This window comes from Ambystoma mexicanum, chromosome 6q, assembly GCF_040938575.1.
Source record: "Ambystoma mexicanum isolate Mex_15411 chromosome 6q, UKY_AmexF1_1, whole genome shotgun sequence".
NCBI classification, from domain to species: domain Eukaryota; kingdom Metazoa; phylum Chordata; class Amphibia; order Caudata; family Ambystomatidae; genus Ambystoma; species Ambystoma mexicanum.
The window spans coordinates 162162513-162184462 of record NC_090937.1 but is presented as its reverse complement, the minus strand read 5'-3'; the positions used below and the strand labels follow the sequence as shown (position 1 = coordinate 162184462).

General features: G+C 41.9%; 1 protein-coding gene and 1 long non-coding RNA gene across 2 annotated transcripts in view; one reads left to right on the top strand and one right to left on the bottom strand.

Annotated features, from left to right (window-relative positions):
• Nucleotides 1-20080, bottom strand: part of LOC138515848 (uncharacterized) — a 67245-nt gene extending 47165 nt beyond the window's left edge. The window contains exon 1 of the long non-coding RNA XR_011282172.1: nt 19948-20080. This is a non-coding gene — a long non-coding RNA (uncharacterized lncRNA). The remainder of the gene's footprint in view (nt 1-19947) is intronic.
• LOC138515847 (sialic acid synthase-like) overlaps nt 18835-21950 on the top strand; it is a 38937-nt gene continuing 35821 nt past the window's right edge. The window contains exon 1 of the mRNA XM_069630593.1: nt 18835-19070. Coding sequence (XP_069486694.1) covers nt 18939-19070 — 132 coding nt within the window. The 5' untranslated portion in view covers nt 18835-18938. The remainder of the gene's footprint in view (nt 19071-21950) is intronic.

Genomic DNA, 21950 nt, shown 5'->3' with positions numbered 1-21950 from the left:
CAGGCTGCTGTGCGTCGACATTATGGATAATCCTATCACTTGCCCCATCGACCTGGCTGACCTGCTTTTGAGACACTAAATCATATCTCCCGCCCCTAAGCCTGACATTATCAAAGCATTCATATTCCCCGTCTCTCTCCGTGACGGTACAGGGTGCATAGCCAAACGCGCCCAGTCGTCTCCAGTCCTACGCGACTTTACACAGAACCCGGAAAACAACACAGATCATCTCACAACACAGCGCGCAACAATTTGGAATATGAAACTGTGATTTAAAAGCAAACAGCAAGATTGTACATTTCGTAAAGTACTTTTATTTGACATCCAATGTTTACAGAATATTCAGCGATTTGCATTTGTCTTTGCTGTCGATCCGCAAAAGTTCATCTTGAGTCACGCGCTGTTCCTTTGCGGTACACAGGGTGTTGGTTTATGATAAAAGAAGCACTATGGTTGCACTGATAATCGGAAGGCTGTTCCAATAACGAGGCATTAGACCACCATAATGGTTGGTATGTTGCTTCTAGCCGCTAGTACCGCGTAAGGGCATATTGGTCGTTGGAGATTGTCCCATAAAATGTTGAGGGTCATGAAGTTGTTTAGAAGTAGCTGCACCTGACAGTTAAAAAATCCGTCGGCCGGGGTCTGAAAATCGTGGCATTGACAGTACGGAAGGACATACCTGTTTTAAAAAACATAAATTAGTCTCACCAGCCGATCTTCATTAAAAATATTCATTTTATTTCTTAGGGCGTGAAACTATTTGCTAGCGAGGATAGTGCAACGGAGTATGTTAACTTATTCCCATTAACCCACCCTCTGTCCTCTGCCTTTTTCAGAGCCCTCTAAGCGACAGGGGACCAATTTGGCGGTGATAGTGCATGGTAGAAAACACTATGCCACATTGAACGAACAAGTACAACTTAACAGGGCTTTAACCCCACGCTATTGTTATTATATTCCGGTATAAAATAATCTAAAGGGTTACTTACATTATATTGGCATTTTCCATTGTCTAAGCGTAGTGCAGTCCCAAAATACGACTCCGTCTGTGCCAACAATCTTTCTCATAGTGATATAATATATAAAAGTGGTTTCGTTTCAGAAATGTCATCCTTATCGTGTCTTACCTTTTTGCAACACTCCTTCAAAAGAAGTCTTTTAGCACGATCCCTGTCTGTCAAGGTCAAAAAACAATGTAACTTTATAGTGCAAGTCGTGGGGCCGTCCGGCACGCGAGCAAAAAATGGAAGCAACTGACCTTCACTGTAAACGACCATAAATTCTTAGTTTGCAACATTCTGTGTTCAGCCATCTCTGAGAAATTGCTTTTTACACTCCATCTTTGTATATTGTTTGCGTGCTAATAAAAAAAATTTTGTTAAAGGGGCGTTATGGTTCCAAGTAAAACCGAAAAACCCCTGAAATTCGCCAGTTATGGTAAGCTAAGCAACCATAACTCGCGCCACCACCGTGAACTGCTAAGACTAACACCCAGGACATCAAAGATGACATCACAAATGTCATTGATGACATCACTGATGACATCACATGTCTGACTCTCCCTTTTTTCCCTTTACTGACATATCTAGGCCACATAGTTTTCTTCAGTAACAGTCAGGAAGTAAAAATTGAAAAGGTACTATATTTGTAGACTTAGGGTCAAGTCACATCATATGAAACATATACATAGCGGAAGACACTTGAAAGAGAGCAATCCTTTCTGTGCATGAAGATAATCATTAGGGTTATCAGCATTTTCTCATAGTTTTATTTTTATTACTCTACCTTCCCTGTATATGCTCATATTTGTATACATTATACTCACTCTCCTTTCCTTTGGGTGCAGTCACATCATGTGATAGACATACATATGGTAGGTAGCAGCTTTGAAACAGAGCAATAGTTTCTCTGAATAAAGACAATCAGTTAGGTTATGAACTCTTTCTGCTACTACTTCTGCTTTTTTGTTTACTTCACTGTCCCTGTATATACTCATATTTGTATGTGTTGTTGTCTCTTTGTGTTTTGTCTGTAATAATTATGTATTAAGTGGGTTTTATTATCTACTTATTACATGTTTCACAGTACGCAAAACATCTAATAAGAAAGCAGTTATCATTTCACTATTCAACATGGCAAGATTATGAATATGGCACCTTCATCATGTATGCTGCACACACTGCCCATGTTTCTGCATGAGTAGCTTAGTATACTGGATAGAACTTCATAATAGAATGCTATTTATATCAATGCATTGCTTAATGCACTAATTAGCTCATGATATTTATCCCAATGATCCTTGACAGTTTTTGGTCAGCATTATAAGAATTCCTTGTACAGAGTTTTTATGAAAAGTAAATGCACATGTGATGTCATCAGTGATGTCATCAATGACATTTGTGATGTCATCTTTGATGTCCTGGGTGTTAGTGTTAGCAGTGCACGGTGGCGCGAGTTATGGTTGCTTATCTTACCATAACTGGCGAATTTCAGGGGTTTATCGGTTTTACTTTGAACCATAACGTCCCTTTAACAAAGTTTTTTCACTGAATTTCATAGGTTTTTAGTAGCGCAACTTAACCATAACTTCCCTTTAACAAAGTTTTTTTACTGAATTTCATATGTTTTTAGTAGCGAAACTTAACCATAACGTCCCTGACTTTAAATACATGTAACATAGAACATACTGAACCCCTAGCTAGTGATTTCGATGTCCGCGGATTACCGCCATGTCTGCGGACATATCGAAAATCTGAGCGTGGTGAATGTAAATTTAAATAGTGTGCCCCATTTCTCTTTTGAGGTTGGCTCTGAAAAGAGACGTTTATTTTGTTTTTTTTGCAGATGCTTGACAGAAACCTGTTATTTTGTATTTTTTTTCTTCTTTTTTTCTTACATTACTCCTAAAACCTTCACATAACCTTCTCCAAAGCAACCCTTACATTCCAAAACAGCATGGCATTTCCCATAAAAGATAAGGAAATGCCATCTTCTTTAAAATAAACAGCATTACTGGAATCAATATTCTCATTATTACAGAAGAACATACCAACTCTAAGCATGAAGGCACACATGCCTCGGTTGATTACACACCTAGCATTGTTTTGCTGAGGACAAAAAACTGAACTATTGTCCCATATTGCCCTAGGTAGTAATCCAGAAAAAATTACTTTGGCATTTGGAAGGATGTTCATTACTGCTTGAACCAAGTGTTCCACATCTGCCAACAAAGTAGGGGCACTGACATAGCCCAAACAGAAAGCACCATAGTGCAAAACTACCACATGGGGACTGTTGATCCTGCCCATATCTTCACAAACTTGTACAATTCCCTGTACATTGCAATCAGGCACAGTGCTCCACACGACCTCCACTCCTTTAACATCAAAATTATTTGCAACGTGCCTGCATTGAGCATACTGTTGTAAACCATGCACAAACATATCTCCGAGCACCAACACCCTGACTTTCTCCACTTCTGCCATCTTCACTACACACAGTCTCTTTCAACACAAATCCACAACCTCAACATCTGACTGGCTGATCCCTACAGTCTTCTTTCCATGCTGGATTTGCTGGAAAACTCCGGATGTAGCACGCCCTGTCCACGGACAGCCGTGGTGTCCGCGGACCACGTAACTCTTGGACAGCCATTCTACCATTTCCACTTCACTCTCTGTGCCATTCCCTCATTGCATACAGCTAAGCAGTCACCCAATACAGAGAAAGTCCTCAGAACACCCCCATTCTGTTTATTTTCAAACATTTCAGGACACCGCGAATGTTCTTATAACACATGCAACTTGCCATCAAACAATACGGACAACGTCCTCAGAACACCCCCATTTTCTTTATGTACGAACATTTCAGGACACCGCGAGTGTTCTTCTGGCTCACTCTTTTTTCTTTTGCTGACATATCTAGGCCACATGGTTTTCTTCAGTAACAGTCAGAAACTAAAAATTGTATTTTATTTGTAGACATATCCTACAAGTAGGTTCTTATAGTAATTCCCTTAGAGTCCAGTCACATCATATGGAACATATACATAGGGGAAGACACAAGCTTTAAAGACAGCATTATTTTCAAGCAAATAAATGATGATTTCTCCGTTTCAAAGCTGTATTTATCCTATGTATATGTATATTGGTATCTGTTCTTGTCTCTTTCTGTTTTCTCTATAGTAATGCAATTATGTAATAGACGGGTTTTATTAGCTACTTATTACATATTTCACAGTACACAAAAATCTATTAAGAAAACAATTATCATTTCATTATTCAACATATTAACATTACGAATATTATACCTTCATCTTGTACGCTGCACACAATGCTATGTTTCTACATTAGTAGCTTAGTATACTAGATAGAACCCCATAATAGAATGCTATTTATATCAATGCATCATTCAAAGCACTAATTAGGGTATGATATTTATTGCAATGATCCTTGACACTTTTTTCGCAACATTATAATAAGAATCCCTTGTACACATATTTCATGAAAAGTACATACACATGTGATGTCATCAGTGATGTCATCAATGACATGGTCATGGAGGAACATTTATTGTTATTATTCAGCCATAACTCCAATAGACCATCAGGCCCAATGGGGGGATACTGGTCCATATTAGTACTCTACCCTTCTACCACCTGACAGGGATTTGTTTTCTGAAAACAAATACCATCAGATTTTGTGGTGTCCACGTCTATTTGGGCGCCCGTCAGGCTGCTTTCTACAGGGTGTTGATCGTCCCCTGATGTTATCATGTGCTTCTTCACGCTCCTCTCTTAAGTCAATCAGTGGTCCTATTGGGTTGACAATTATTTCCCTAAATAATGGTACTGAAAAGTCATGGAGTGTTATAGCACTGCCAGATGCATCTTCTGTACCAATTTGTTCAGCCTCTCCATCGCACATGAATGCCTTTTTACTTCCCTGCTCAAGCTGGGCAGTGCATATGACTTTTTCAATGCCTCTCTGAGTCCCTGCTGGGCTAGGTGACTCCAATCGCAAGCAGTTCTCTGCATAATAGTGATCAATTGACCTTTCCAGACCCTCTACCAGAGATCTATCAGAAGGTTTAATTCCTCTAGCCCCTTGTTCCAAAACGCTTATCTCTTGTAAAGGACGCAACACATCCCCTTTAGTAGCCATTTGCATTTGCACAGCAACCTCTAGACTTAAGGTTGAGATCTTCTTGTTTGCTTTGTGGTTAGGCAAACCTGGCAACTGTGAAAGTAATGTTACAAGTGTTTGCACATGGGTTTTCCCTGAGGTCTTCAGTGTGACCGGGGATTCAGGAGAAAGGGCTCTGTGCACCCTCACCTCTCTGGACTCTTTCGTTTCAGTCATTTTCTCAGCCAATTTGTCTTCCTCTTCTTTACCCCCTCCTGACATTCTTTTAGGTGCCCATTTTATGGAAGTCTGTAAATATTTTATGGGAGCCATTGCCGGATGCAAGGCATGTGTGGCAGAGGGGGAGGTCTATTGACCTATTTCCTTATATCTCCTGCTGCCAATTTTGGTGCATAGATACTTGGACCGTTTTTTTTCCCTTGAAAACCTTAATGGAACCCCCTGGAAGCCCGAAAAAAGAAAAGTAGCCACGCTACTCAGTGTTCAGCCCAGTAAACCTGTGTTACCACAGTACCACATTAAAAGTCACAATAACAATACCAATTCTTGTTAGCTATTTTTTGATATTTGTATTTTAGGTGCTTTGGTGTTTTCAGATCTTTGACCTTTCTGGAGTTACTCCAGGACAGACCACAAGGATGTCAATGCGATGGGTGTGTTGTGTTGTGTTGGGTTTTGGTGTGCAAACTCCCCTCCCAATGAGAGGGAGAGCTTGCCCGCAATATTCAATACTCAGTACTATGCTCAGGGGTATGTTAAGTTTAAGTACTGTTAAGTACAGGCTAAAGGGGGAAGGGAAGAGGGCAGGGGCAAGCAAGCAACAAGCAAGCCAGAGACTTGCATTGATTTTCCACAACCAGCAGGCTATCAACAGCCACCAACCAGTGACCAGTGCCCACTTCAGCTCACTGACAGGTACACTGGGAAGTACACTACACAGCTGGCACAGCCGGCATACAGCACACATGGTTAATTCTCCCACTTGGCTTGCTCTAGGGGAGTGGTTAAGATGCCGGGTTAAGAGGAGCTTTAGCCTTAATTGAAATTTCCAGCTACTGTTTCTGGTACTCCAGCCACGGCTCCAAAACCTTGAGGCTGCCCTTCTCAATAGCACTATGGCAATCTCCAAGGCAACCTCCAGGCAATGGTGCCGGTGCCAGCAAAACCCCACTGTGAGCTGCAAATTGTTAAAACTGATCAGAGTAAAGGACCTTGTCTTCCGGTCTTGTGACTCATGGCAACAGGTGGCAACATGAGAGCTAGGTCGATGAAAGTAGCAACGGTCACTTAAACAGTGTACTACGCACACATATTGTATCAAACATGGTGCATATGACGTACTACTTATGAGGGTCAAAAAGATTAAACATATGTGTACAACTGTAACTAATTGCATTTCATAATGTATTAGCTGATATACCCAGCATTGCCCGGTCTTTCATTCCCTGATAGGTACAGGTAACTGTTAAAAATGTGGTGCAGATTGGTGAAAGGGTGTGGAATTGTATAAGGAACAAGGCTTGACAAAACCACAAACCCACAAACACATTTAGAATTTGACTGAAATCCGGCAAAAGGGTTGGGGTATCTAAATGTCATGTAGCCCATAATGTCCGGAGGGTCCTAACAGGTAACTGGTCAACATTTGGTGCAGATTGCTGAAAAGATGTGGAATCATATAGGACCATACGCGAAGCCACAAAACCACAAAACCAGAGACTTCTGCTGAAATCCAGGGGAAGGGGTGGGGTGTCCAGATGTGATGTAGCAAGTGATGTCCATAGGGTCCTAGCAGGTGACTGTGAAAAATGAGGTGCAGATTGGTGAAATGGTGTGGAATTCTATAGTGAACTGTGAGAGAGGCATGGTATCAGGAGATGACAAAGAAAAGTGATACACAATATGAAAACCTTTATTCTCAATGGTCAGGATGGTGTAGTGCCTAACTTGCCATAACTAAGACTGGAATGTTCCCGGAAGGAGCGTGAAAACTGAGCAAAAGAGAAGATTGGTGAGGTAATGAAGAATAGAGCTGAAGTACCCAGAAGAGATGCAGAGACGAGAGAACCTAAACACTCTATAGACACTCTAAGGAGGAGGTGCCAAAGATGAGCAACATTTGGGGCTTGAGATGACAATGTTCATGCTACAGAAATAATGAAGAACATATCAAGTCATTTTACAATTGTACAGATACAGTAACACAAGTAGACAAAGTATTCTTAAATCATGGCTATGTAGTGAATAGATTGTGGCGATGCGTCAACAAATATGCATGGGAAACTGAACTATGGATGATTCGACAACACACTTTAGCAGAGCTAGATCCAGTAAAAAGAAAGGTTTTCAGTGTGTCACAGTTAGAAATCGAAAACTTAAAAATGGAGGTGAACCAAGGAAGGGCTTGGCTGGCTCAACACCAAGATGTCAAGGCCACCTTGGGCCTGAATGTTCGAAGCAGTGGTTACAGAACGTGTGAAAGAACAGAACTCCTGTTTTAGGTGTGGAGCGAGAACATTAAAGACGTCAGAGGTTCATCATTTAATAGTATTTTAAATGCCGAAAGACTCGAAAGCATGGTCTGCAGTCACGTGGTTGAATGAAAATAGACACTGGGACAAGCTGTATCGAAACTGAGAAGACAGAGTATGAATATATACTCCCTCATATTCTCGAGCTCAGAGAACATTTTCAGGGCTAAGTTCAAAGCTTAATTGACTGGCAAACTGCAAGGGTGATGATAGATGAACAGGTTAATTGGTGGGAAGCTATGGTTATGACCAGCCCACCAGCACCTGGATGTTAGCCTGCGTGCTCCTTGCATAGGTGGAATATTACAGAGGGGTACAAGGGTGCCAATCAATTATAGAGGGCCACGCACTAGAGAGCCCTATAGTTTGTATAACCAATAGGACGTTGTGTATTTGATGACGTTTGTAGTGACCTGCACTAAGGAAGGGCTTAGTTTCCCAACCTGATGTTAGAGACCCAAGGCCTTACCCACAAGTATGGAACTTATACCTAGATTTTGCCGTTAAGCCTATCACTTTCCCAAGTAGGATTTTGTAGTTTACAACGCAGGTTGACGTCAATGATGATGAGTTTTTAGTATAAAAGTTGCTTTTTTATGACATGCATTGTGTGTGACGATCGAGCAAGTTCGTGAATGTTCACTATAACTCCCCATTTTAGATAATTGATATTAAAACAGTTACACTTTGCCAACTTCCTGAGTCTTAAAGGGCTCGGTCGGACAACCCAGTTCAGAAGTCTGTCAGTCCAAAACAAAATAATGTCTGTGTCAAAACATATTTTTGTCCTCACTTCTACAGAGCAAAAGGGTAAATGGGATTTGGTCAACTCAATAGTGTTCAAAATATAGCTAATGTGACAATGGAGCCTTTCTGCAGCTCCCTTCCCCAAGTTTAAGGCACTCAGGATTACAAAGTTTCACAAGTCTCTCAGGTTTCACTTGACAAAGAAAAGTTCACTTGGCAAAATGTTCACTGGGCAAAAGACTTTCACTGTACCTTTTTCTGGAAAGTATTTTTTGGGCTTCTCCGGGTCTCCTTTACTTGAACCCAGAAGCCCTTTAGATTATGCCATTCCTTGCTTTAAGTTGAACTCCCCTGGTAGTGGTGCAGTTGTCAGACCGCACGGTCCACCCATTACAGGTCATGCAACCAGATGCCTATCCTTAATAGAGTTTTCTTTTCCTTATACTGGCAACTCTGCAGCCAACCTGGATCAATCTCCCACCTGGTGGCCACCCTGATGCTTTTCCAACACTTGTTGCTTATTCTTGGGTCTATGCGGCCAGCCTGGATCAATCTCCTGCCTGGTGATCACTTGGATGCTTTCCAACACACTTTGTTGTCAACACTTTTCTATCAGTTTTGGGAATATTGCTCCCACTTCAGTTTTAGGCCCCGCTCCCCCTTTTGGGGGTCTCTATTTTGCTCAGTTTTATCGTATCCGTGCAGCGCTCCGCTCTTTGCAGACAATTCCTTTATTTACACGAACATGTCATATGCGAGAAACTTGAAGGTGTCTCCCTCTCTAATCCCAGGGATCTGTCATCCAGGTGGCCAGGACATGGCCATCGCTTATGGATCCAGTTCCTGGGGATGGACCACTGCTGGAGGATCACCTGGATGCGGGTTCCTTGGGTTGCGGCAGTGGGGCACCGACGGGTGAGATGCAGTATCCCCCTTCTTCGAATACCTTTTCCCCATCCTGCTATATAGGATATTCAAAAACACAGCCCCCACCCCCTTTTCAAACACAAACACTTTCGCACAAGAAAGACAACGGACTAACAGAGGCATTTACCTGACATGTCCTAATACGAGGGTCAGGCAAAGTCAGGCAATTGACCAGAATCACACACCTGACGGCCCTTTGCTTTCCCCATAGAGATAAAAGGTGGAGCAAGATAGCACACTATGAGCAAGGCAGACCGCAAGATGTGAGAGCTAACTCAGAATGGCAGTTCAAGAGGTGGAGAAAGACAGTGCAAGTTGAGAGGATACCAAGGGGAGAAGTGACCTTGCCCTTATCGACAGAGACCTGTGAAACCTCCAAGAAAGAATTGTAAGTCTGCGCACAGTAGCCAGCGTGTGTTGCAGCAGATCTCAAGGGTACCCGGGTGCCACCTCCACTGACAGCCAAGCTGGGTAGAGATGCATGGCCCAATGGTAACAGCCTTGAATCTGCAGATAAGAGTGCAAAGCATTTTTTTGTGAATACAAGAAAAGCCATTGTGAACCCGAAATAGGGAGGCTGATAATTAAAAAGAGATTTGAATCCAAAGGAGGGAGATCCAGGGGTTTGAAAGACACCACCCAAAGTTTGTTGAGGAAGGAACAGTTTACTTGATTGGCCGAATATGACTTGTGAGGGGTCTGCAACCGGAAGAGGGGACACAGGTGTGAACCCATCACCGAAAGACATACATGGAACAGAACTTTGTGCTTATTTTCTGAAAATGTCAGGCCCTCAAAGGCAAGAGACTTTTTATTTTTAGGCCATCTTTCTATCCATCAAGGAGGGGCTGTTGAAAAGAGTGGGGAAAACCTGCAATTTGTATCGATAGAAATTAAGGTCTATAAAATTAAATCCAAGAGAAAGCTCCTTAGAAAGTGGGGAACAAGTTAAAAATAATGTAGCCCTTTGGATCAATGGTAAATCTCTAGATGAGCTAGCGAAAATGATCACCCTGGAGCAGTTTATACATTTCTTACCCCTTTTCTACAAAAAGCGGTGCTACAGTTAAATTGGCCTACCCTGGCTACGGCCATCTTAACTGCACAAAACCACCCAGATGCAGCTAAACACTTCCATTTGACCCATCATTGGAAGGAATGGAAGGATCATAGACCGATCCATCGACCTCCACCTCAGGGAATAGAGAGTGCTGGGGGATCATACCATAATAAAGAAGGGCAGCCACGAGAAAGAATAGACATTAAAAGAATTGACCCCAAAGCCAAAGAGGAGATTAAAAAGGAGGAAGTAAAAGAGAGTACAGCATGTCCTCCTATCTGTTTTTCCTGTAGAGAAACAGGACATGTGGCTCGATGTTGCTCAAAGAACGTAAGGGATGAACCTATGGAAATAGCTTGCCTAAAGGGAGAGGAATGGGATGACCCCGAGGAGGAATTAGAAACCTTTAGTATTTGTTTAAGCTATGAGAAGGCTTGGATAAACTGAAGACCAGTAAAAGCCTTGGTCGACTCGGGTAGTAAGCAAACTGCTATCTGAGCCGATATAGTTTCAGCCAAGGAAATAGAAAATGCCGTCCTAGTTAGAGTCACCTGTGTACATGGTGATAACGATATGTACCCCAAAATACCTGTACATATTAATATCCGGGGTGAATCTTGTGAAATATTGTCAGCCCTAATCCATGGGCTTGCCGGAGAAATTATCCTGGGATGAGACTTCCCTACCTTCTCAAATCTCTTACAGGAAAGTCCACCTCCATTCTGAGATTTATTTTCTACCCCTAAATAGCTGGCAAGCAGACTATTACTCCCAAAGTTCTCCAACATAGGACTGGGAGAATGCAAAAGTTATTAAACCAAGAACAACCCTTGAAACCCAGTTTGTATGCTTCTGTAGAGAGACCAATTAAACCTCTGGACCTCTACACCAACCATCTAACACCAAAAAATGGGATATGCGAGTGTCAGTGGATATCTCTCATCCCTGTTCTCTTTCAGGTCTGAATAAATGGAAACCTGGACCAAGGACAGATATATACACCCTGCATAGGGGAAGGGTGTATGAGAAACCTGAAGGTGCGTCCCCGTCTAGTCCTGGGTATCTGTCATCCAGCTGGCCAGGACACGGCCATTGCTTATGGATCCAGTTCCTGGGGGTGGACCAGTGTGCGAGGATGACCTGGATGGGGGGTGCTTGTGGAGTGGGAGTAGGGCCCGATGGGTAAAATGCAGTATCCCCCTTCTTTGAACATCTTTTCCCCATCCTGCCACGTAGGATATTCCAAATACACTGCTCCCCCCCTTTTCCAAAAGGAGCACTTTCGCACAACATGAAAGACAATGGACTAACACCAGAGCCATTGACCTGACATGTCCCAATATGAGGATCAGGCAAGGTCAGGCGATTGACCAGAATCACACACAGCTGACGGTCCTTTCACTTCCCCACAGGGATAAAAGGTGGAGCAATATAGCACACTATGAGCAAGGCAGCCCACACAATGTGAGAGCAAACTCAGCACAGCAGTTAAAGAGGTGGAGAAAGACAGCACGAGTCGAGAGGATACCAAGGGGAGAAGCGACCTTGCCCTCATTGTCAAAGACCCATGAAACCTCCAAAGAAGGAATCGTAAGACCGCAAACAATAGCCAGCGTGTGTTGCAGCAAATGTCAAGGGTACCTGGACGCCTCCTCCGTTGACAACCAAGCTGGTGAGAGATGCATGGCCCAATGGTTATGACATTGACTCTACAGACAAGAAGGCAAAGCAGTTCATCACAGTCGGTGAGTCGACGAGAGAGCCGATAAAGAAACCAAACTGTGTTGAATGAAATTAGCAAGCGCCTACATTTTCTTTGAAGAAACAAATAACTGATGATATAAAAAGAAGGGAAACGCCAGCATAGCAGAATCAAGCACCACATGGGTGCTCACTCGACAAACGCTAGGCGATTACCCTGTTGTTGAACTACAGTTACCAGAAGGCCTTGAGAGAAAGGCGAGAAGAGGGGTAAAAGTGCTTATACCAGGGTCTTGTTAAAATTCTCTGTACAGTCGAAAGTATTTCTCTGATGGATGATTGTGAAGCTGAGGGAAACAAATCCTGCTTAATAAATTGTTTGAAAAGACTGAGACTTGTGAGTGCAAGAGTCTAAAACTTCCATGAGCAGTGCGTTGACAGGAGTGAACTCGGTGGAGGGATGACCACAGTGAAATATTGAAAAAAACATTTTGATTTGTGAATACAAGAAAAGCCATTGTGAACCCGAAGGAGGGATGCTGACAATTGCAAATGGGTCTGTACGCAAAGGAGGGAGATCCAAGGGGTTGAAAGACACCACCCAACGTTTGTTGCGAAAGGATCTGTTTAATTGATTGGCCAAATACAACTTGTGGGGGGTATGTGCCCGGAAGAGGGGGACCCAGGGGTGAACCTGTCACCCAAAGCCATGCATGGAACAGAACTGTGTGTTTATTTTTTGAACATATCAGGCCCTCAAAGGCAAGAGACTTTTTACTGAGAAGAGACTTAACCATCGAAGAACCTGATAGCTAGAACAGAACTTGTCATCTCATGCTGGGAAAGCTTGATTGTGTGCTGTGGTTAGGAGACCCACCTTGTACCGTGCTGAAAATGTGGGGAAGGGAGACCACTGGCAATCACATCCTGACGTATTATTTGTGAACACCTCTTTCTTTACTGAAACCCTAACCCAAACTCTTTCTGTTATTAGTTGTAAGGATTTGGCAATAGTTTTATTTATTTATGTGTATTTATTTTTTTAGTATAGGCCTTTTTATTTTGATCAGATACCACAAGCACTGTCTTATTTTTTCATTTGATGGTTGACACTTGCTCCCATCTTAGATTTAGGTTTTCATTAGGCATTTTTCCACCCTGCATTTCCAGTTTAATAAATACCATTTAACTGTGATTATTTGTGCCTGTCTTTACTTTTGCCCCCATGAGTTCCTTACATATGGTGTCAGCGGTGGGATATAATTCAAGCTTTTTGTCTATGGAAAGATGAATGGGAATAGGCTGAAACTGCATATTTTATTTCGTAATAACTTTTTGTTTTTTGAAAAATCTTTCCCAAAATGTGTGCACATACAAAAGAATTGTCTGTAAAATATCAATCAAATTCATTGTACAAGTCAAAAGTTAGCAGCAATTTATTTATTTGGATTTGCTAAGTAAGTCCAACTCATTTTAACTGAACAAAATAAAAATAAAACATGTGTTTTCCATAGTGGAAGGTATAATTATAATTAGAGTTTCCTGTTTTCAGTGTTTCTTTTTTTTACTTATGGGGTTGTTTTTCCAGTGTTTTTGAACATTTCTGAGTTAATCAGTGTTTTCCCATGTGCCCGCTTCAAACTATCAAGATAACTGTTTGTTCCAGTGTAGACACAAATGTACTTTTGTTTCATTACTTGCACCAGTAATATCTCTCATGACTAGATCCAAGAATGATATATGCCCAGATTTTGGAGGTTAACCTCGAAATCAACCCTAATGCAACCATTGCTCAAAGATGTTCATCAATCACAGACTGATTGTGACATATGTTGATAGCAATATTGTTATGTATAAAACATGGCAGGCTTTTAGAACTCACACTTTTTTTGGCAATGCACAGTGAGATTAAATTATTTGCCGAGGATCACACATTTGGTTAAGCAGTGTGCAGTGACCGGTCAATTGGTGACTGTTGTGATACGTTGGACGACCCCCGACTAACTGCCTTTAGGAGCATGGAAAAGGGAAAAAAGATGACCAGCTGTATGTATAACAAATGCCCAGGTACTTTTGACCCCATATCGAAAATCAAAAGCTAGCACCGATTAATATATGCTCAGTAAGTGAATATATATCTTGAAGTGAAAATAAAGTTCAATTGACCTTCCCCTAGAAGAAAGTGCACAAGACAAAATAGCATTGCATGTTTAGAAAAAAAAATTAACACCAGAAAAATAACATGAGAGAGGAAATGTTTCAATAAATATGCTGACAAAGTATAAAAGGTGCTCACCTTTTAAACCCAGCAATGTCTAGTGAAATATTCCCTGGAAAACAAAATAGCAATACGAAACAAGCATTTGTGGTTTTGTGGGTTAGCGTCTTCATTGGGAACATGACAAATGGAGTAAAATCCTGGTAGCAAATACTTGAGCAAGATTGCCATCCTCAAAAAATCCAAGGGATTTCATCCGCACTCTGAATAAGGTTACGCTGTAAACCCACATGTGTCCTTTAATTGTTCCCTGAAAAGCAGCTACAATCGGGAGAGTTACTGCACCAGTGTCCAAGATTGCAAACTCTCTTACCACATCCTGAGCAAATACTCATGACTTACTTGCCCTCTCAGCATTTCCCAATCTGGTCCCCATGCCTGGCTTTCAATGATAATCTGCTTTTTAGAGATAACTTGAAATATACTCATACCATAGTGTCACCCAAATATATAAATCCTTATAAAACTATCTTAGGCAAAATGTGTAAAATTGTGGCATTATTCCCCCCATCTTGACTGGGAGACTTAAATTACCAAAATGCAATTCAGCAAATGGCAAAAAAATGGTCTCTATCTCTCATGACCAGCTCCAAGAATAACATATGCCCAGGTTTGACAGGCTAACCTCGAAATCAACCCTAATACAACCATCGCTCAAAGAAGTTAATCAATCACAGACTGATTTGGACCTGTTTTGACAGTGGTATTATGTATGAAAGATAGCAGGCTTTGAGAACTCACACATGTTTTAGGCAATGCGCATTGAGATTACATTATTTGCCAAGGATCACACACTTCGGATAAGCAGCGTGCTTCAAGCCCCTTGTTTTTTGGCCATCTCTTGGTGACTGTTGTGATACCCTGCAAGACCCCAACTAACTGCATTTAAGCAGCACAAGAAAGGGAACAAAATGACCGGGGACAAGAATAACATATGCCCAGGTACTTTTCTCTCATAGTTGAAAATCAATAGCTGACACCCATCAATATATGCAAAGTAAGTGAACATATTTATTTAAGTGAAATATACAAATGTCCAGTTGACCTTCCCCTTAGAAAAAGTGCACAAGACAAAATAGCATCGGACTCATAAAAAAGTAATGAACTCCAGAAAAATAACAAAGGGAGAAAATGTTCCATTAAATATGCTCGCAAAGCATAAAAGGTGCTCACCCTTTAAACCCAGCAATCTGTATTGAAATATTCTGTCTAAAATGAAATCCCAATATGAGACAAGAGCTTGTGTTCTTGTAGGTAAGTGGCTGCACTGGAACATGACAACCGGAGTAATGTCCTGGCAGCAAAAATCCTTGAGCAAGATTACCAACCTCAAAAAATCCCAAGGGTATGCATCTGCCCTCTGAAAAAATGTACTCTATCCACACCCATGTTTTCTTTACTTGCACCTGAAAATCAGTCACAATCAGGGCCAAATAACTCCTGTTTCTAGGATTGCAGCCTCCCTTGCCAAATCCTGAGAAAATACTCATGACTTACTTGCCCTCTCATAATTTCCCCTTCTCACCCCCATGTCTACCTATTTTGAAAAGTACATATACCATAGTGTGACTCAAATATAGAAATCCTTATAGAACTCTGTAAGGTAAAATGTGTACGATTGTGGCATTATCCCCCCCACCTTGACTGGGATACTACAAATACTAGAATGCATTTCAACAAATGGCAAAAAAAATTCTATCTCTCATGACCAGCTTCAAGAATAACAAATGCCCAAGGTTGAGAGATTATCCCCAAAATACACCGTAATGCAACCATTGCTCAAAGAAGTTCATCAAAGACTGATTTTGACCTATAAACGATGGTAGGCTATGGAAACTCACATTTTTTAGGCAATGCACAGTATGAGAACAATTATTTGCCATGGATCACACACTTTGGTTAAGCAGCTTGCTTCAAGACCCTTGTTATATGGCCTGTCTCTTGGTGACTGTTTTGATACATCGCACAACCCCAACTAACCGCATTTAAGCAGCACGGAAAAGGGAAAAAAGTGACAGGTTGCAAGAATAACATATGCTCAGGTACTTTTGGTACTTAAGTGAGAATTAAAAGCTGGCACCCATGAACATATGCACAGTAAGTGAACATATATCTGCTTTGAAACAGCACCTAACAAATGACCAATAAATAAATAAAATAAATATATCTGAAAGCAAAATTTACAAATCTAGTTCAATGGACCTTCCCATTAGAAGAAAGTGCGGAAGACAAAATAGCATTGGTCTTTAAAAAAAATAAACACCAGGAAAATATCCTCAGAGAGGAAATGTTCCAATAAATATGCTGGCAAAGTATAAAAGGTGCTCACTTTTTAAACCCAGGAATCTGCAGTGAAATATTGTCTGGAAAACAAAATCCCAATACGAGCAAGTGCTTGTGGTTTTGTGGGTGTCTTCACTGGCAACATGGGAACCTGGATAAGGTCCTGCTTGTCAAATACTTGAGCAAGTGTGAAAACCTCACAAACACCCAAGCGGTTGTGTCCGCCCTCTGAAATAAATGTATGCTGTTCACCCATATGTGCCATGACTGCACCAGTGCCCAGGAATGCAAACTCTCTGCTTTGCTTCAAAGCAAGGAAGGGGCCAACCCCCTCAGTCAGTGTTGCTCTAAGTGGTCTTGTAAATTGTGCTAATTTATCAGGCAATATGCTTGAGGGGAACGGATCCTTCCTGCTTTTGAAGCTAAGCAGGGTCGGTCCCTATGTCATGGATGGGAATTCTGGATGCCTATACCCAATGGCCAGAAAGAAATATTTGTTTTGCCCTTACCAAGTGCCCCATCATCTGTGCCAGCTCGCCCCTCTCCTCTGCTTGCCTCTCAACCTCCCCTTCCCTCTCCCTTTCCCTACAACACACAGTGTTTCTGTGACACAGTTTGCTTTGATATAGAGTATTTGCGGCTATACCCCAGGATATAGCCGATGGTATGGGAACAATGTTTGAGCCTAGTGTTGCAAACCTGGTCCCTACGCCCCTACAACTCCCAGATTTCACCTTGTTTCCTCTTGCCATCCCCACCTTTACCATGATTGCATTTGCATAGTTTTTAACCTGCAAATGGCTTTTTCCTGCATTTCATTTTCCGATACCCTCGTTTATAAACTGGGTTTTAATCTGGGGTATAACCACGACTATCTCTTGCATTGAAAAGAACAAAAAGATGGAAGCTGTTTCCTTTATAAACACACAGTTTCTTCTCAATTTACCCTAGATATAGCTATCTATTTTGCAGAAGGGGGCACCCCTTCTCTGTCAAATACTAAAAAAAAAGTACTAGATGCAATAACCCAAAACTCCAAAACGATTGCAGGTCAAAGCTTCGTGCCCAAGTTGTTTCAGACCTGATCCAAATCCGTCTAGCGGTTTTGGCTGTGCGGTCCAATAAAAATGTCCTTTTTTAGTCTATGGGAAAATGAATGGGGACTAGCGTGAAACTGCGTTATTTTATTAATAACTTCTCATTTTTTGAAGCATCTTTACGAAACTTTCCAGTCTGGAGGGGGCTGTGACAAACTTTATTTTTGCAGGATTTCAGTCAAATCTGTCGCACGAGTCAAACGTTATTAGCAATCCATTTTTTTTTAATTTCTTATGTAACCCTCTTTTACCTAAGTGTTGCTCAAAAAAAGACAAGAGGATGCCTCAGGCTAACAAAGTCTTTATTGGCAAGCTTTCGTACTCTCTCAGGCATAGGAAGAGTGAGGCTCTTGGAATAGCAGGGCAGCTCGAGGATTTATCTCTTTAATGTATTGTCTGTGCATGTCTGCTTCTGATTATTTTCCTTCACGAGGAGCCTCACAGGTTGGCGGGGCACTGAAAACAACATCCCAGCCAGCAAAAGAGAATATATATATATATATGTCCACAGCCAGCCACATTACAGGCAAAATGAAACAAAGCCGTGTTATATTAATATACATTTTCAATGGTTTTCCATAACTCTTCTTGTCTTGTGCCTTGTACCCACTATCACATTGTCACTTGCTTTAAGTTTTTTATTATTTTTTAATTGTTGCACTGGTTCTCGGCCATCAAGTATTCCGTCATTTCATCAAGCAAACTACATGTATCCCTAACCCTTTCTGATGCATGCGCCAGTGTTTAAAGAAAAGAGAAAAAAAGAAAAAAAAAGAAAGTCTTAATTGTGTCATTTGGCTCAATGCAGTCAATAACCAGTTGACTTGCCCGAATCCAAAACATACCCATGAGGAGTTAGGAATCATTTGATAAACATTCGGCGAAACTCCCAAACTTGTTTTTCTTATGTGTTAATTGTTGATCATGTTCTCCAGCAGCCGTCGTTCTCTTCCTCGTCTAAGACCCTCCCCTTTTCCCTCCCCCCTGCCACATCCACGTCCATGATTGGCTTGACAGTTCACACCTCGACATTTCGTAGCAGTTTATATACCAGATTTTTCAGAGGGTGCGTCCTCTTTCCCCATCCCCTCGCTGTCACAATAATAGGTACTGAGAACAGCTGCCATCTCGTGCAAAGTGACTGCTACCCTTTTAATCAAGTAAATCATGCCTCTTGAATTTGAGCTATGCCCTGGCCGCCCAGTTGGGGGTAACCACCCCTGCTTCATAATCGCAGAAATCGGGCAGAATCACCAGGGAGACCTTGAGACAGCCAAGAAAATGATCCGGATGGCAAAGGTAATGTTGGGGGCAGGGAGGCGGGTTAGGTGGCATGGTAGCATCTGGGAGGCACATCCCCGACACCATGAGAGACACAGAATAAGACGGCCTCTTGATTAGAATTGGTGGTGCCAAGTGACCAGGGGATGCCACACAGACGACTGGCTTTGTGTACAGTGTGGATTCCCGTGGGTGCCCGATATCCCCGTAAATTAGATGTCTAAACACAAAAAGCCAAAACTAAAAGGGTCAAAGGGGCCAAGAGGAGACAACGGGTGATAAAGATGGAGGAATGCCGGCAAGGATTGTCTGTGGGATGGGGCTTGCTAGAGTGATATGGGTCTCTGAAAAGACCCATTGAGTGACACCCAGGAAAGGGGGGGCATGCGGTTAATATGTGTGCCAAGTGATCATGGTTTGGGAGTAGCCTCTGCTTATCACTGCATGTAATCGGCGAGAAGCCGAACGGTGCAGCATTGTGTGCGCAGCGGGACACGCGTTGTTCTTCTTAAATAAACAGAATGAGAACCACAGCAGATTTCATAATAACAAGCAGCTCCGTCTCTCCAAACATAATTTATAAATAATTGGTTAATTGTATCCCTTTCAAAACGAGTTGCCTCAAGGTGCAGTTTCCCTGCCAGACCCACTGATGCATGCATCCTTGCGATCATTACACATTTATGAATGGAATTCGCGGATGACCCCACAAGACCTTCTTGCAGCCTGGTCAGACCTGCCATTGATGAACACAGGGCATTCGCAGAACGCACGTGCCCTATTGACGAGTTATTTAATCGCGTGCGGGTAACTTCTGCCAGGATAGAACCCACATTTCCACCTGAAGCCGGCGCCCGCAGTGATAGATATCTGTGAAATAGAAGCAGGAACTTACCCCGGGGCAGGCACGCTAGCAGCAAGCACACATGTCCATCACTCTCCAACCCTTGAGCAATTACCCTCGCCTTCCGCTAGCAGTCTCCCAAACACCACCCTGCCAGACAGTGATCAGTTCACTTACAGACAAACCGGCATGTTATCTATATGGGAGGGGGCGGGGCAGGGCGAGGCGACAGGTGCTCCTCCCCTTACGCATATGACGCCCCGCCGTCAGATTGACAACCCATTTTAGACACTGCACCTACCCCACCCAAAGGGGCCGCATACACCATGAACCAATCCGGACTGTGCTATACTGAGCATGTACTGTTCAGCAGGTGGCAGAGTGAGATGCCATTATAATAACTCGCTGCAATGCTGGTGTCTTCAAGGAAGTCTCCATCGCGTGTCTTCGCCTGGGCTCGAGGTCAGATCCCATGCGCGTACTCTGCCTCCTTTACTCCTGCGCGTTCATAGTTACTGGTTCTACAACACAGCGCGCACGCCTTCTTAAGACTGCTCTACAGTTTGATGCACAGAAAAACCTCCAGGTCATTGTGTGTAAATCTAGTAAGTGGAGACACCATACTGCAAGTGTACAGATTAGAAACAACTTAATACCTTAAGGGTCATCCCTGTTTTTTGTTCACCGGGGCTTGGGTGCTGTTTCTACTCGCGGTAGTTCACAATATATGACAAGAAGGTGACAGGCTTTCACTCCCTCTTCAAATCATCAATTTTTGCAAGGTAAAGCAATGCTGTCGGTGGAATTTAAGTCAGCATGCCAAAAGATCTTCACTCTGCTTAACAATAAAACACAATTTATTTTCATCGTAAACCTCATATACAATTGAAACAATTTCATTCTTAATTAAAAATAATAGATAACCATTTAATCATTGTATTTTGTAAATTAGTATTGCATTTGTGCGAAAGTGCATAACAGAATGCCTTTTTATTGTTTTATTTTTTATTTTATTAAAATGTATTATCTTTAGTTTGCATTATTTAGAAACAAACTTTAATAAAATACGGATAAAACGTTTTCCAAATAAGTAAACTAATAACAACATAACAAGATATACAGAACTCGACATATTCAATAAGTGGCATAATTTCTCAACATTCAAAAAATTATCAACGCAAAAAAACATAATAAACCGAGTGCCTTTTATGGGTTGGTGCCAGACGTGCTATATAAAGGGCTTTTTTTCAACAGAGCATTCAATAGCTATATGTTCATGAAGATTGGACCACACTCCACGCAGGGATGTAATTGCACCAAAATGCCAGGGCTGGCAGAAGTGACATCACACAGCCCTTGACACCTGATGACATCACAGGAAGTGATGTAATTTCACCCCACACTCAGGTGACATCAATGGAAGTGATGGCAAACGACCTTCAGATTTTTTAGAAGCATCTAGCATCTGTGTTTCCAGGTGCTCTCATTTCAGCCAGATATAAGAACCGAGGCACAGAAGGAGTCTTGATTTGTCCACAATTACACATTTGGGGAATGCCATTTTCCAGATTTGACGTGGGGTCTCAATTTAAAGCACACATAATGCAGTATTTCTAACAGGGTAACCGAAATCTATAACGCAGGGCACAGCTAGTGTATGAAACATCTATAGCTCAATGTACACAGACGTACGCGTTATCTGTGGCGTTGCTGTGTTAAACAAGCCAAAAAAGCACTGACATGGAGAGGTGTGCTGCTGTTTAACCAGGAGAAAAATGCTGCACAAGCAAGGCCTGAAAATGAAATCATTGACCAGGATTTATTATCAACAAAATTCCCTGGTTATAAATATATGATTCAGCTACCACTACGATAGTAGACACTTATTATACTGGTTTGCGTGTACTCAGGAGAGTGCACCTGATAATGTTATCTGTGCTAGAGTATATTCCAGGGAAAGGTTCTTTCAATATACCCAAGACCCCCCATATTTTTTATTATCTAAGTGTAATATTGGGTGAAAGGGGACTTAAAAAAAATGTAATGTGACATCT